This window comes from Gavia stellata, chromosome 10 (genome assembly GCF_030936135.1).
Source record: "Gavia stellata isolate bGavSte3 chromosome 10, bGavSte3.hap2, whole genome shotgun sequence".
Classification (NCBI taxonomy): domain Eukaryota; kingdom Metazoa; phylum Chordata; class Aves; order Gaviiformes; family Gaviidae; genus Gavia; species Gavia stellata.
The window spans coordinates 14,110,362-14,127,821 of record NC_082603.1 but is presented as its reverse complement, the minus strand read 5'-3'; the positions used below and the strand labels follow the sequence as shown (position 1 = coordinate 14,127,821).

At 35.7% G+C, this 17,460-nt stretch overlaps 1 protein-coding gene across 4 annotated transcripts in view; it reads right to left on the bottom strand.

The window, feature by feature from the left end:
- Positions 1 to 17,460, bottom strand: part of COL11A1 (collagen type XI alpha 1 chain) — a 162,310-nt gene that overhangs the window by 103,313 nt on the left and 41,537 nt on the right. The window contains exons 6-11 of one of the 4 annotated variants that reach the window (XM_059822273.1): positions 8,179 to 8,295; positions 7,477 to 7,572; positions 5,032 to 5,277; positions 2,414 to 2,476; positions 815 to 856; positions 398 to 460 (exon numbers count right to left, since the gene is read on the bottom strand). In XM_059822273.1, coding sequence (XP_059678256.1) covers positions 398 to 460; positions 815 to 856; positions 2,414 to 2,476; positions 5,032 to 5,277; positions 7,477 to 7,572; positions 8,179 to 8,295 — 627 coding nt within the window. Of the gene's footprint in view, positions 1 to 397; positions 461 to 814; positions 857 to 2,413; positions 2,477 to 5,031; positions 5,278 to 7,476; positions 7,573 to 7,757; positions 7,908 to 8,178; positions 8,296 to 17,460 lie in introns of all 4 variants that reach the window. The other 3 variants (XM_059822272.1, XM_059822274.1, XM_059822276.1) reach the window with 3 other exon arrangements.

Genomic DNA, 17,460 nt, shown 5'->3' with positions numbered 1-17,460 from the left:
ATTTCCATGTGTATTTTGATTCTGCAGACCTTAGTCTTTCTCCATATCTCTACATGTTATAACTGAGGTCATACTGTTTTTTTTAAAACTCATTCAAATTCATATAAAACGTTTCTACCTATTGCTTTATTATATTTTGAAATAATTCACATCAAAACAGAGAAATATAGACAAATAGGAACTTAACTCTTTTCCTGTATTTACAGTACATATTTCTACCACTAAGGAAATGTTTGTCCAGATTCTCAGTTGATTTGCTCAGCTGAGTAAATCAGCCTCAGTTCCACTGAAGTTTCTTAACCTGTATATTTCAGATCAGGATCTAACCCACTTACTCTTGTAGCAATTAGTGCAAGACATACCATGAATACTCAGGATAATCTGTATGTTGACTTACCCTTTCACCAGGGTCACCTGGAGGACCAACAGGACCTTGTAGACCTGGGGGACCTGTAAGACCCTATGGAAAATGAATGACATTATTACGCTGAATGACGGCTTGCAGCATTTTTTAACTATTTTTTCTCTGGAAAGTTATGTTGAACACATATTTGGATAAAATAATTCATAAGGTGGCATACTTTTTTTTATAGTCAACATTCAAAAGTTTGATTTTTACGTGCACTCGGCTTGTAGCATGCTGTCACTGAAAATGCTGGAGATGACCCTTTTTTACTCCCTTCTAAAAACACAAAGTAGAGTATACCATTTGGGAAGTGTGATAAAATCAATATTAATCGTGTTAACTCATGAATACCAACGCACAGTGCATAAATCAAAGGCAATAAAAGGAAATTGTGATTAATATACTTACAGCAGGTCCTCTTGGTCCCGGTGGTCCTTCAATGAGCATACCCTAGGGGGGGATGAAAAAAGATACTACATTGGTGATGTCTTGGAGAAAAATATAAAACACCTTTCTAGCTGAACTATTATAGTTAATATTTCTTAGTGTTTTGATAAACTTTTCTGGGGATCTTCTCTCCACAGTTAGTAGGATTGGAATCTGAATTGCTGTGTGGCTTTAAAAGTGAGAAAGATTTCTAGGCTGGAGGAATCTCATAGTACTTGATTCAAAAAATATATACTTTTTTTAATGTTGTTAAAGAATTTGTTGTGAATAGCTCTGGCTATTTCTATGTTGTGGGTCTTATAGCACCTCCTAGTTCCTTTTTTTGAGTGCAGACGCTAGTCCAAATTCCAGGTCATGATACATGATCCTCACTTGTACTTGGCTCTCCATAGGAAGGAGGACTGGACAAACAAGCTTGAAGCTAGCTCTAGTGAACTCCAGCAACGTTGGAGATTGGCAGTGGGTACCTCTTCAGTATTACGGATGCAAACTAAATGTATCTTGCAATGGTTTAAAAAAGCCATGCATTTTATGAACTAACACACTCTGAGCTTCTTCATAGATCATGACTGAGAGGTCACAATATTGACTTGTAATTGTTCATTATTGTAGTCCTTTAACTTTGGTGATCAGTAACTTAACTAAATGCTAATCCTGGGATAGGAATATAGAATTTAAAGGGAGCTTTTGGATCACAGAATCCAGACCTTCGATATTTAGGTAAAAATGACACATCATAGTATTTTATCAGGCTTCAACTCAAGCTAATTTTTTCCCTTGATATTTCTGTACCTAATTTTCTATGAAATAAAAACCAGATTAAACTTTAATTTCTATTTGGGTCAAATACATATTTGAAAGCAGTCCTTGAAAATTCTAGAAGAGTAAACTACACTGGCATTAAATTCCTGCTAGATATTATAAAATGATTATTTTTGTATAATCTATGTCTTCTTTTAAATTCAGTTACATTTTAAGTTTCTAACTGTCAAGCATGATGCTACAGTATAACTTTGTCCTACTGTAAAAGCCACTTAGTTACTATACTACTATTTAAAGATGAGGAAAAAATCTATAAGCTACAGATCCATTACTGTGCTTATGACCAAGTTGTAACCTCTGAAGAAAGTATTTAATTAAACTTTTAGCAGTTTGATTGCACCAGCACAGGTTAAACATACAAGCATTTATTTAACTTCTCAGAGGGACTTCCTTGCCCTTATTGAAACCTGTAGTTACAGTGTTACCTGTGCCTATGCTGGAACCTGTAGTTACCAAATGGCCTGAAGAGCAGATCAATGCTCTGTTTTCCTCTGCACAAGTAGATTCTCCTTGTTTTAAGGAACATGTGGTTAGTCCTTGGTGTAACCGAAAGAGAAGGCTGAACAGGCTACTGTCTGTTATCACTTTTACACCATCCATACCACAGGTGATTGTTTCAGAGATCATGGATAAGGTTACTGTCATCCTATCATGAACAACATGATTTGATAATGATGTATCAACAGTGTACATATGTTATATAGTGCTAAAAAAACCCTCACCCACACCTGTACTTACAGGTTCAATCACAGCTGGTTCTCCCTTTTGGCCTTTTTCTCCATAAGCCCCATGTCCAGTCACCTGGCCAGTAAAAACAGCCCCAAAAAAGAAAATAAGTAGAAAGTCTAAGGACCTGTTAAAATAAAGAACTGCAGCAACTTGTAACTGAAAGCTAAAGCTGGAATTGATCTGTGTTATGAAAACACATCACAGACAGAAACCATATAAATCAAAAATATTTAATACATGAGAAATGGAAAATGCAAAAACTGCATGCATACTTTTCAAATTATTGGATATTGTCCATTTGCAGTTTTCCAATGAGATGCAATAGTTTGCATCCCATGGTTTGCATTAGGACTTTGGACTAAGAATCTAAAACTTCTGTGTGCAAGTCACAAAGTTGTTTCTTTTCTTATTTGAATGGACATATTCTTGGCAATTAACAATGATTCTTCATGGCTTAATGAAGAGTTAAGCAAGCCTAAAGAAAGCTGGAAAGAAAGATACCTTGGTCCCATAAGGACAGTAACCTTCAAGCTCCTAATTTCATTCATTAGACATCCACAACATGTAAATTAGTCTAAGAAGAGTCTGTGACTTCATGGCATAAATAAGAAAGGAGTTAAGTGGCATTGTAAACATTAAATAATATTTAATAGATAGCCAGTTATGCCTCCTAACTACATGAATTAGCATCAACTGCAAAATTCTTTTAGTATCAGCTCTATGGGAAGTTTTAGGTTCAGGACTAACATAACAAAAGTACCTAAAACAATGTGTCAATAACACGTGCTAATGGCAGAACACAGACAGATTCACGTTTCAAACAAAGTAAAATAAACTGTTTTTTTTTCAAAGCAGTAGATATGTATTTTTCTTCAGAAGTACCTCTCTTGATTGCTAACATATCCACTGCAAACTAGAAATTAAATTCAGCTCTGAGCAAATGAAAATTTGATTTTTTTTTTTTATTTCAGTAGAGTGATTCCACATTTACACTAAAATAGCTGGGGATTTGAAAATGTTAAGAGTGATGTTACAGTATTTCAATATGAAATATTTTCCAAAGGAAAAACAGAGATATAGATTCGTGACTTGTGCATTTTGTATTGATTTATAAAAGCACAGATCTCACTAGTAACAATGCAATAGTTCATAAAAATCAAGTAGCAAGAGGTATAGATAAATATGCTTTATTATATTAATGAAAATTGGTTGTAGAAAATTATATCAGGTCCCAATCTTGCTCCTTTTTTGAAAGTTTCCAGGTACTGAGTATTTTTCGTCCTGCCTTTTTTATCAAAGGTAGAACTTCACTTGTTCCAAATACATCCATATGTCAAAGGAAAATGATGTGATATATCTAGTTCAGCAGATGAGAGTTGTAATAAAGCTGGCACAGGTCAGAGCCTGGGCTCTAATTCAAGCTTCCTGACTCCTTCAGTTTTGTAGCAAGGCATTTTAAGTTGAAATTTACACCAGGGGATAGAGTCTACACAGTCATTTGCTTGATGCAGACACAAATGGTGCCTTATGGGCTCTTTGCTTTGCAGATAATCTGACCTTTTCTGTGTCATTCTGCCACAGTGTCCCCATCTGTGCTAGAAGGAAAAAAGTAAGCCTGTATCACATTGCATAGATAAGGATCATTAAAAAAATACAATGACCCCAACAGGGTTTAGAAAGGAGTGATAATTGAAATACAGAAGTGTGGGTTTCAAGGTTGGCAGAGAAAAGCAACCTCACAGCATTTGCTGTTATTTCTCAGATCCTTTGTAAACTGAAGTTTGGAGTTTGTGAGGAGAAAATAAAGACAAGACTGAGCAAATACTGCAGACAAAATTCTCCTTTCCTACTATATTCAGGGCCTTCCCAATTAAAAATCTAAGTGAGAATTAATTTTGCTTCCAGTCTTAGTCATATTAGTTTTCTTTGCAGCTTCCACAGTCTGTTAAACTGGTAAATGAGGACCTTAGCACAACTAAAGGAAAATTAAAACCTTGCTGTTAAGCCTGTGATTAAGTCAGAGGGAAAGAGAGAGCTATAAAACACACAAAAAAGAGCATGATTCACAGGATCCTACCTTCCTTTATATATACTGCAAGGTCATAAACCTGTCACCATTGACTAAGCTTATTTTCATGAAAGGGTTCAGACCTTCACCCTCCCACTCATGAATTTTCTCCTTGGAAAGTAGCAGAAGCCGTAAGATTCTAGACACTTATATGCATTTCAACTTCTTAGGGTAATCATATAAAAATATTAATTACAGTATTTGCACCTGCATTAGAACTTACATTCTTTCCAGCTTTAACTCTACTTTAGAAAGATTTTTAAAACTGTTCATTTTATCATTTATTTTTGAAATCCCACCTCTTCTTTGCTTTCCCTCCCATCTTCAACCCTCCCTTACTCCCTTCACCAAAAGAGACAAACCCCCTGCATTTAATAAAAATAAAAAGTTCGGGATTACTAAAACAAGACGATGGCTTGATCCAAAGCCTATCAAAAGTAAGAATATATCTAATATGTACAAGGAGCTCTGGATCAGGCTCTGTACAGTTCTGAGGGTGTAAAACTATAAAAGAATTGCTAAATTAAATTAATCTGCATTATGCCTTCAATCAACTTACGCTCGTTTCTGTGATATCGGTCTCTGCAGGAACACCTGGACCAAAGTCCTCATTAGTGGAATCAGTTGGTTTCTCTTCATATTCTTTATATTCATAAAAATCATATTCTCCTAAATCTCCATCTACATGCAGATCAGATTCACTGAGGTCTACTCCTCTGCTTCCATATTCAGTTTCCTCAGTTTTTTTATCATAATCCTCTCCAGTTATGTATTCTTCAGCAAATACTTCTTCAACAGGATTTTGCTATTCATATCAGTAGCAAAGATTTGGGAATAGGAGGAATACGTGAGTTATTGTTAGTAAAGCAATGTAAGCATATGCTGATCCACCATGATGACTTGTCAAAACAAGAAAGAACAGTAGAACTACAGCATATTGCCTTTTAATTAGAGTCTGAAGGAATGGAAGTCCAGCCTTTCAGAGTAATTAAAAGTAAGTAGTACAAAGAAGTAATGCTTTCATACGCTTTTTTTTAATTTCCAAAAACACTGAATCCAATATATCCAGTACACTATGTGTACTGTTTGCTTAATGTCACTTTAGTGCCAAATATAGCTAAATTTCCCTGCTTGGTTTCACACTTACAAGCATTCATGAATGAACATATGCACCGCAATGAGCAGTGAATAAATTCAGAACTTTTTACAGTAACAATGTACACAAAGTGTACATCACTTTAGTTAAGCCCAGCTTTCTTTATCATTTTGTGTCTATAAATACTAATGCTGAGCTAAATGTTTCAACTTCTTTTCTCTTGTTAATGATTTTGCAGTTTATTTATCACTCAAAAAGCCATGGTTCATATCTGTCGTGTCAATTTATATATTTTTTGGCCAAGTCAAATTCCACCTGCAAAACTTAGATTTTAACATTTCTGAAATCTAAGCTTTCATCTTCAAGTATGTAAAATGTCAAACCAAGCAACCAACTTACAAGCTCCAAAGCAGTTTAAAAGAATGCTGTATTTGAGATGTACAAAACCATTTGTGAAAAAAAAAAAAAAAAAAAAGAGGATTGCTTTATTCTGTTACAGAGGTCTCTTGAAAGGATAATTTTGAAAGAAATCAAAGTTCAGGTATTGCTAATATGAGATGCATATTCTAGATGGTCAGACAAGATGAACAAGTATGATCTTAAAAAATATATTAAGATGCTAATCAATATCCAGAGTAATTTAAAATATCTTGATCTAACCATGATATTGAAATATATTGCAATTAAAATAGAAGGCCAGATTCTGATTTAACAGTTGCCTAATTCCATTAGCTACAGGACTATGACTTTTGTCTTACAGCTAGAGTAAATGCTGAACCAATTCTAAGCCAAATTTTGCCTTTAGGCAGAACTGCTCTCATTAAGGAAAGCATTTAGCACTTTGGATCTACCTTATAACAACTGTACAGTTGTACATTTGGCCTATAATTGCCTAAGAAACAGAATTATTTAAATATGCCACTGTCTATCAACTTATGAGAAGTAAACATGAGATTTAACAAAAGAACAGTTTACAGTAGATTGAGTAAAATATATCTTAATTCACTTTCATTTTCCAAGATACATAGGAGGAAAACCAAAAAAACAAATGGGGATTCTTTTTCTCTTTTCAAATGGGGGGTGGGGGGCGCAGTTTTGTACATCTTTTAAGCAACATACCTTCATTTTGAAAGGAAAACATAAAATAAAAATGAAAACAATATTTCTTATAATGAGCCATCATTTTTCTAAAACTAGTATTAATTAATATGCAGACATATTAATCAACACGGGCTTTAAGTCTAGTAATCTTAAAATAATGTTTAGGCTTGTCATTGTGGCTTTCTAAAAACGTGGTTTCTAACATAAGTCAAAATAATAATTTTCTGGTTTTTGACAGTTCAAAAAACAATGTTTCATAGAACCTCAGTGAAAAGCAAATAATTTGGTTTTCTTAGCTGAAGAACTACTAAAAGGAAATGATGGCTTCTGACTCAACTTCAATATGCTGCTATGGTTGCAACCATTCTTTATCTTGTGTTAGGCTCATTTTATGCTGCATCTTAAAAGTTACAGAAAAATTAGAGACTTCAATTCCTCTTAGATTAGGAGGACTATGTCTAGTATTTAACCTAGTTTATACTAGACATAGCTCCATTCACATCCACACGGAATGCAACAACCCTGCATTTCCACAGCATATATCACTGAATGATTTCCAGAATCATGAACTCTGCAGTCTAAAGATTCAGCAGATCTCTACAGAATTAACGGGAGTTCTGCCCAAGAAAATAGTAGGTTCTGATATTGGCTAAGAAAGTATAAAATTGCATTAACTACTGTTACGTATAGATATGTATATTCACACAAATGGAATTCACCCTCTTAAAATGTGTTTATGCTTTTTTAATGATTGACACAAGGTGGGCAAGTCTTTTTGCTTATCATTTTCTCAAGAGTCCTTATTACCTCATTTGCTTCAGTAGTTCTGGAGGGAGCTTCTGTCTGGGGCCCATAGTCATTTTCAGCTATGCTATACTCTTGAAATCCATCAACAACGTTTGCCTAGTATTAAAGAAAAGGTATATTATTAAAAAAAATCCTGTAGGAAAAATTCAAGAGGTATCACTTTTATTCAGGTTATGGTATTAGCCAGACATATTGGTCTAATGGGGTTAGGTATATTTTTTCTTATTATCAGAGATCTTCCAGTCTTGACCTGGGAAAGATCTTGATTATTTCTTGGCTACCTTTACCCCTAGTGTGCCTTTTGTTGCTGCTTGATAACTTTTCTTCTTCTTGGATGCATATTTTTCAGATTTTTTTGTTGTGGCCTTTTGGGGTTTGTCCTTTGAGCTAGTGGCCACTGTCCTCTTCTTTTTGACCATGGCTTTCTTTTTCTGCAAATGTTATGAAAGATGGAATGGGAAAACATAAATAAAATGAAAAGAAAATTGAGAAAGCATGAATGAAAGAAAGGTAACCAAATGTGAGATGAATACTGTCAGCCGTGAGACCTTCCATCTCTAACTGAAAGCAAGTGTTACAGCTACAGAGTAAAGAAATAAGTGAAAGGAAAACATTAAGCTTATATACAGAAGACACAAACTGAGACACCATGTGGTAGGGGACAGCTGGACACCATACAACAAACAGATCAGATTCTGTTACCTCTGTTTGTGCTACTGTCTCTTCAAACAGTGGGGGTCCCTCTGTTACAGAATCAGTTTCTTTATAATCTGCATCCCCATACTCATAGTCATATTCGATAAAATCTTCTGGTGTGTACTACATTGCAAATGGAAAAATATCAGGCATACCCATGTTAGTGGTAGCAAACTAGATTAGCAATACTGGAAAGCATCTTAACCTTTACTTCGGAGTAAAGCTAAAGAAAATTAAGGTAGTATAAACTTTTCAATACAATTACTCATTTTGGGGAAAAATATATAATTTCTTATTTCTTTCAAAGCACAATACAAAAGTAATAAAAAAGCAAGTAGTAGTGCCAGGAAAAAACTCTCTTTTATTGGACTGCACAGAAGAATCAACAATACTTTGGATTACTGGGAGCACAAAGTGACCTTTGTGAAATCATATATTTATTTAATCTTTAAATTGCAAATAATGCCTCTTCTTACCTATACTCTTTTACCTGTGGTTTTTTCAGGCGACCAGAAGAGCGGAGAGATGCCAATATCTGACATGAATAGGGTAAAAAATTTCAGATATGGGAAAGAGGCCACAACTCACAAATAACCATGGATATCCTCCTCTTGTTTGCTGGAGAGTTCTCAAAACCAGGGCAGCTCCATGGCACACATTGCGTAAGCAAATGCTTCACTGGTATAATTTAATTTAAAGGTCAGATCCTCAGCTGCTGTAAATTGCTCCATAGCTCTGTATCCATAACAACTAGTATCAAATTAAGATTTGGCCCACAAAACTTTTACAAGAGAAAATGGGTTTCGAATTGGTTTGTGTAATAATGTGAACATGATCTAGGGAGCCAGGAACTCCTGAGCTGTAATCTTGGCTGTGCCATGAAGATAGTGGCCTAGATATTACGTGCACCAAGTACTACTCATTGCGGCTGAGAAGAAAGGGCAGCTTTAGACTCTCTTATGACTCCTGTCATGCTTGAAGCTACAGGAACTGGTTGGTCCTGTAAATTAAAGCAGTCTCATGGCTGCTACCAATTCTCTTTACATCCCCAGGGAGCCAAAGGAAGGCGGAATTGTGGCCAGAATCTGTCCAAGTGTCTGCTTTCCCTTGTTTAAGAAGAAATATTCTAATGTGCCTCATGTGAGCTAGCCACTTCTGAAATCTCATCTCTCCTGTTACAAGTCAGCATCATTGTCTGTAAAATGAAGACAATATCTGTTTGTTTCATTAGGTTGCTGAGAGGATTACTACATTACACTTCCAAATGACTCAGGATTCATGGAACTCAAATATCATCAGCATCAGCAAGAGACTGACGTTTTAGACAAAATTATAAATGAGATTAAAACAGATCTCCATATTCCAAAATATATTCTACCATGTGACCAAGTTACTGATTTAACTGTTTTCTCTGGCAAAGCCTTTTGATACAGTTCTTGTACTTATGATTTTAGTGCACTGAAAATCTGGAGAAGTTGATTTCATCAGGAAGTATGAGACTAACACTGAAAGGCCTTAATCACTTAAAAATCCCTTTACATGAGTTTCTGTTACCTCACTTCTGTGAATCCTCAGTCCTACTATGACCAACAGCTTTTCTTAAAAAGAAGATATAGATTTTTTTAAGAAGTTGGATGCTTTTTATTTGATTGTCCTTTTGATTATTTCTATACCCATGCGCATATAACTTGGTTAGTCATGAGATTTGATGAACATATAGAAAGAATGTAACATACTTTTGGTAATTGTCCAAAACTATATTACACATTAACAAGAGAACATCAAACTGCACTTAAATAACAAAACATTTATCACCTTAGGTGGAGAGTATTGTGTGAAGTATATTGGCACTTTATACCGGCCTGTTATATAAAGTAAGCAATGCTTTGATTTCATCAGTGGTATCATTGGCATTACAGAAACTAGTTGATTCTATTTATACTTTTCAAAACCAGCAGCATTTTAAGACTTAAACCTGGTAAGTAATATGTGATTATTCTCTTCCTGTTCAATAAATTAAGATTCAGTCCTAATCCCAGTGAAGTCAATGAAACATCTTTGACTTGTAAATGGTATTGTCCAAGGGCCTCATGGGCAGTGATGATACATTTTTACAGATGTGTAAATGTATAAAAACATGTTTTCTGGCTTGTGCAGTTCTGGAAATGCAACTCAATACAACTTGTTTCTAGTGAAGTATGCCACTGACATCCAGAAAAGAAAACACAGTGACAAGTTTCTAGGAGACCATAAGCAGCCACGTAAAGGAAGTAAAGAAAAGAAATAACCACATGGATAACAACAGCCATTTTGAAATAGTTACAGAATAGCATTGAAATTGCTGTATTTCTTTGGAAATTATAAAAATGTGTGCAAATGCATAAAATCTGATTTGCTTATCTTCTATCAAGAAGTCTATGCAAACTAAGTTGATCTACAAGAAAAAAAAAAGTCTTTAGTGGAATATACCTCTTCAAATTCAGTCATTCCGCCCTACCAGTGACAACCCATTACAGACTTTTAAATGCTTCCTCAGCCAAACAACATGAATCAAACACTCTGCTATGTAATTTTTACTGGTACCAAAACAATAGACACTAGCCATGTTAAATATTATCCAATATCTTAAGGGATAAGTGGAGGAACATTCTGCAGATAATTACTGCTTCATTAGCTGGATTTAAATTTAAATATGCTGTTAGGAGTTTAATAACTTCCAGACACATAGATTCCTTTTTAGTAAGCATTGCAGACCTATTCTGAAACTGGAAGCATTCATTCCAGCATTCATTTTGACCAATGAACAATTAAAATGTTGCGTTGCTCAGTATTATAACTGTTTTTCAAATCTCAGTAGTATGGCTTCCCTCAAGGTAAGCTGAATGGCTGTGCTGAATTGTGCCAACTATGCGACTAATAAAATTACAACAGTGGGTTACAAAAAGTTCTTCAGAGGTCATAAACTAAACAGAAATGTTGACTGGAAAAAAAAAAGAAAGGAAAAATATCTGTGCCAAGTATGTTAGTATTAAAAAAGAAAGTGGTGAATAAATCAATATTTATGCTAAGATCTGCCAGAGGCATAGTTTGGAAAGCCAGACATTTATGAATGAGAACTAGAAAACACTCATACAAAAAAGCATAAGTATGTGGAGAGATCTATTGCATCATGCATAATGACACAGAAAATACTTTACTTTTGGGTATTGTGCTTCACTCTTTTCTAGTAAAGAAAATGAAACTTTCTTGACATGCAAAATATTATCACAAATGCAGTGGTACATGCAATGATATGCAGGCACACAGACAAAAAGAACAGGAATGGATGAAAATTGGGGAAGATCAGTTTCCATGCTGGAATCAGATTACTGCCAAGCAAGTGAAGATCTTCGCCATGGACTTTTTTTCTTCCTTTTTAAGAGCACAGTATCAGAGGGGTATTACGGAAATTCTTGAACCTACAAGATAGGACATGTGGCCACTATCCTGAAACCATATTCAAGTAGTTTCTAATCGGCAGTACTTCATAGTCCCCCTGGTACACGGGAGACAAGTGAGAGTATGCAGTAACCCTAAACTTCCTACACAGAAAGACCTTATTCTTAGCAATCCTTCCTTTTCAGACGTTTCTGTCTGAAAGACCAGCAACCCTAGTCTTTCACACTAGCCAATAAATAAAGAGACTATGTTTTGTACTGTACTTCACGGGTCCTGTTGCAACTCGTGAAATATAGATGCAAAATCTTCCAGGTGTATTTCCCGAGGCACAATCTGTTCTGATGGAGGAATGCATCTCTACACCCCTAACTGGTGTAAAGATGTACTTTAGAAATATGATTTACTCCACAGCATGATTTTATCAACTCAACCTGATAAAGGCTATTCCCCATTTTTAAGATGAGACAACAGGACTGGTAAAGGACTGGCCAGTTAAATGAGGACTAAATTGACAAACACCAGGAACAGACTAAATGGAGTGAATAATGGGGCTTTAGTCACCTGCTGTGAAACTGGCAACTCACACTTACCTGCCATTAGCAGTCAAGATTGGATATGTGGCACATATTCCTTCCTTTTCTGGAGGTACACAACTACAAGGTCACCTTTATCAGATGACCAGAGACAGAGGTATGACCCACTCAATTTGAGGCCTCAACAAACCTTGAGAAAAGTGCCTTTACATTTTGGATGCTAACATTTCTGAGTGCAAAACTCATGCTATCTCAGGACTTGCTATTAGTTCACAGAAGTTGTGGAGTTCACAGAAATCTGTCATGGTTCCACTGCTAATCAAAACAAAAAGAGTAAGTAGACTCTTGAAAATATAGGGGAAAGCATCTAGAATTTCAAAATTAATTAATGCAAATGGAAAAGTATCTTCTGCCACTTTCTAAATTTAGTCAAGACTACTAAATCTAGCAAGAAATCACAGCAGGGAATGAAAGCAAATACGACAGAGATGAAGAGTGTAGTTGAAGAGAGCATCATTTGTTTTGTTAGCTGTATACCAAACGAAGATATGGCTAGGAATGCAGCCAGAGAATCAAGAAGCTGGAATGGGATTTAAAGGGGCACTCAGCTTGTGGATCATTCTGATGATCCTTCTATGGGTACAGACTTAGCCAAGCGCAAAATATACCTACCACAGCTATGCAGCATTACTTCAATCCTGCTCAAGAGATCTGTCTATGACAGTTTACCTAAACCCTAATACTGCTAGATAACAGGATGGTTACAGATCTGAGAAAACAGAGATAAGATTCACCAAGTGCTCGTAGTAATAGCAAAATATATACAACTCTATTAACTTTCCCAGTGATTTCACATGAATATCAAAAAGTTTGACTCAAAATTATATCTTCAACTTGGACAATAGCTGGAACTTGGTGAGGGATTTCAGCTAAGAGACATCAGGTAACACATACTTCAAATGTGATGCAATTTTCTGTTGTTTTTCTTTCTTCTCTTGTAAGACCACCAATAGTTACAGAACAGCCATTCTTGTAATGAGTATTGCATATGACTGTTTTCTTACAAATGAAAGGAAGAATAAAACCTGCTGTTTCTTGATGGGACAAAATCTTTCCACTATGACCTCATGCTTTCTTTACCAGAGTGATTGTATTACACTACCAGATCATCATGCAATTCCAATTAAAGAGATGAACTGTTTTCTTCATCAGATGAATTTTAGAAGCAGCATGCAAGGCCTATTTCAACTGTGGAATGACTTAAATATTCTGAAGACAGCCTTACTTTGAAAACTGATTCTTCTGCTGTTCCTAATCTAAAAACCTACACACCTCCCCCATTCCAAGATGTAGATTTTAGCCATTTTTGCTTTACGTTTCCAAATTACAAGGAACTAGCAATCTAAATCCTAAACCAAAGAACTGTCATAAGCTCAATTTTTCCATTGCCTAAAGATTATGCTAAATCATCTAGCTAGCTAAAGAGGCAAAGATGACTTTGAAACATTCTAGGCCCACTAACACTTTACAAAATGCAATAAAATAGAGGATGCCCAGCAAAATGAGAGTTTTAAAAATCAGATGCAGTAATATAAATAAATAAATGGTAGTAGATATCAATCTTAGGGCAGAGGGAAAGATAAAAGATTTAAAAGACGGCCTCTTCTACCACATAATCCTTATATTGTTCATAAAAGAGATATAAGCAAGGATATAAAAGGACATGAGAACAAAATCTTCAACTTCAAAGACAGCCTCTGTCAAAAGGAGAACAAGACATTTCAGGTTCTTTATTATGTTAATTGCTTAAAGAAAAATTCTATATATCTATACAGAGAAAAAGAGAGCTAGGAAGATCACTATTTTTAACATCTGCTAAGTTAGCTAACTGCTGTTCTAAACATGACATTAAACATGAAGTTAAACATGAAAATAATTATCTTTTTGTATTCTTCAGAAAGCTGGTCTTTCTGATCAGTCAAACACCTGAAAGGACACTAAATTAACATGGTCTGAAAGGATGCATGAGGCCTCCAAGTCGACATACTTTGGGGGCCATTTGCACCTTTACTTCACCAAGTTCATTTCATTAAAGGCAAACATTTCATTTCTTCAAGTAATCCATTAGTTTGGGATAGGTCCAAAATAAATAAAGCAGAGTTCCTTCGGGGGGCAATTTCTTCAGCAGAATTCAGACAGTGTGATTTATTGGGTTGCAGAAGAATCTTCCAAGAGAAGATTTGAAAGCCTGATAGCTGGGTCCATTGAAAACTAGACCTGACAACACTCCAGAAAATATACTGCCCAACATCAAGGAAGATGAAGACTGCCTAGGTCTTTCCTTGCTCTAATTTCTGTGAGCTGGCCAAACATGATTGAACTGGAACTGAATTTAATACATTTCCACTTATAGTAGAAAGGGTTTTGAAAACAAGACACAGGCCAGACTATTCACAAGGTACTTATAAGAACGTAAGGTGCGTAACTTCCTTAGTAAAAGTAATCCTGATAATTTTAAAATATAATTTCATCCCCACATTTGATCCTTAAAACCTAATTACACATTCAGCATGAAACAAATGTAATGATTACTGAATTAATCTTAAAGCTCAGTATAAAAAAAACCTCTGAAAAAACCAGCAGAACAAAACAAAAAACTTAACTAAAATTAACAAAAAAAAAGACCCTTTTCTCCCAAAGACACTATTCAGCCAAATGGCTGATTTTGCCACTGTGTTCATGAACCCTGCAATGTATCTGAATGGCTAGCACCAGTGGCTCCATAGTAATTCATCCTATCTTTTAATTCCAGCATTCAATGAGTTACTATGGAGCCACTGGTGCTAGCCATACAGATACATTGCAGGGTTCATGAAGATACCATATTGTTAATGATGAGACTTTGTTCTGTAAAATTCTATGATGGAAGGATAACAATCTAGTACAGAGAACTCACATTGCTCACTCATTTCCTCACCCTAATTCCTACCAGTTTAGTTGTTTGCTGCTCTTTGCCCCTTAGTTTGTCTGCTTTCTCTACATAAAAACCCTCCAAAATTTGCAGGCCATAGGAAGATTTTGCATGGTAAAATGACTGTGACACTAGACTAAAATAATGCTAATGCACTATTCTAGTTACTTTCTAAAGTTCATGGTCAGTTTGTTCTCCACGTAATTCTCTTTATCCAAAAGCTATTTAATTGCACCAAACATTCTGAACTCTCTAGCAACTGTCTTCTGATATAAGCCAATAACACCCAACACTTAACGAATATATTTCAGGATACAGTAAGTTCTATAAAAGATCTGACAACCTCTTCCCTGTTGTAAATCAAACACAATGACTTTTCTTTGCTTGGAATTTCTGAGAACTGAGAGTTGTGCTCATCAAGTAATGATTTGGTTTGGTCCATTTGGGAAGTACTCTTCCTCCCTTGCTGTGTTCAAATTTGAACATTTTCTATAATCAGATACGCTTTCTTTTTCCTCCAGAAGCAACTACAGATTCAGCACAATTTTTTGAGCAACTTCTAGGCAACCCCTTTTTGGTGTAGTGACAACTGCTGAGGTGATCACTCTGTACTTGACAAGTTATGGAGATTCATACCTAGCTATTCACAAGCAAGAACGAGGATGACTGATGCATACTTCAATTAAAACATGTCATGAAGGTGGAAATAAATGATAATAAACAACAGAGTAAAGTGTGTGTATATTACTATTAATCTATTTCTTTCCCATTTTCAAATTTCAGACTGAAAGACACTTAGGTCTGATGAAGTTGGACCAAAACATAGAAGAATAAAAGCATTCTGTACAGGAATGTCACTCACATGCATCTCTATTCTAATAGCTTAGCCTGAACTGCCCACAGAAATCCCCACAGTTCTGGCAAACAGCCAAATTCAACAGATTTTTGCAGAGCTTGTACACAAAAGGTAGTCAAAGGTTACCCAGTCAAATAAACCTTGTTTAGTCATATATCACAGTTACTTGGATCCAGACAGCGACTGATATAATTAAAATGGATGTGGAAATACAGCATCCAGCTCCAAAGATTATATCTTGAAGTCCTTATGTCACTCCTACCCAACCCCCTACAAGAAGGGAGAGGTGATGGAAGAGGATGCAGGAGGTTGACCTTGGTTAGGTAGGAGAATGGCATGGAGATCAGGATTAGCACAGCTGAGTAAGCCTGTAGAGAAGGGTAGAATTTAAGATATGTCCTCCCTTTGTAGGCTGGCTAGGTCTATGTCTTTATTCACAGCTTGCTGTTTTTGTGAATCCCATTGTGAGATGCTTGACACTTCCTGAGCTTTATTTAGGGCAACCTAAGCACTTAAATCAGAGGTAAAGGAACACTGCATGTAAAAAGTAGGCATTTAAGTCCTCTCTGTTGCATCACCCAAACTGCAGTTTCAATCTGATGTTAAGGTAAAAAGAAGATGCAACAAGAAAAAGAAAATCTCAGTGCAGCACTTAAGGTATCGTCAGTAAAGACACTTTGATTACAAATCAGTGTCCAGTAAACCTACACAGAGAGAGAGCAAAGTCAAGGTCTTAAGGTCTTGAGACAAACCCAAAAGCAAATATTGCACTTCTGATGTTGCAATGATGTGACATGCATCCTCAGGCTCATTTAATGGAAGATCACTACGATACATTCCATCATTTTTCCCATTTTACAGTTGGTAAGTTATTGTTAAGTCTAGATGAAGTCTCAGACCTTGCCCCAACAAACGCATAAACAACTCTACGAGCTGTACTGGAAAGATGGCATTGGATGGAAATGAGTACAGAAAAGGAAAGAACTCATTTAAGCCACCACTGCTATTGAAAGAAACAGCCAAAAAACTACAATGTTGAGTATTTGATGGTTTGCTCCTTTGCAGAAAGAAACACTGCCTAGAGCAATGATTACACTCAGTGAAACAAAGTACTTTTAGCTTTAAACTTACATTGTCTTAGACAAATCTTTCTCTCCAGATGTTTCTTTAGCGGTCTAAAAATCATCCAACTTTTTAGAGTAATTCCATTCCTAGGCTGTGAACTTGCCAGGAGACTACAAAGGTGTGTCATATCAAGAGAAATCCTATTCAGCTTCCTAGGTGCAACTCCACAAACATAATTTACTATCTCACTGACAAAAATCAACGACTTCCTTTGGGTTTTGTAGTCAGTGCTGGAAACACACATTAATAGGCTCTGCAATCACATAATTTGTCTCTTTCCTCTAAGCCAAGTATCAGTTTCTTATTCTAGTCTGCAGTAATTCAAAGGCTCAGAGACTTAAGGCCAGAAGGGTCTACTAGATCAC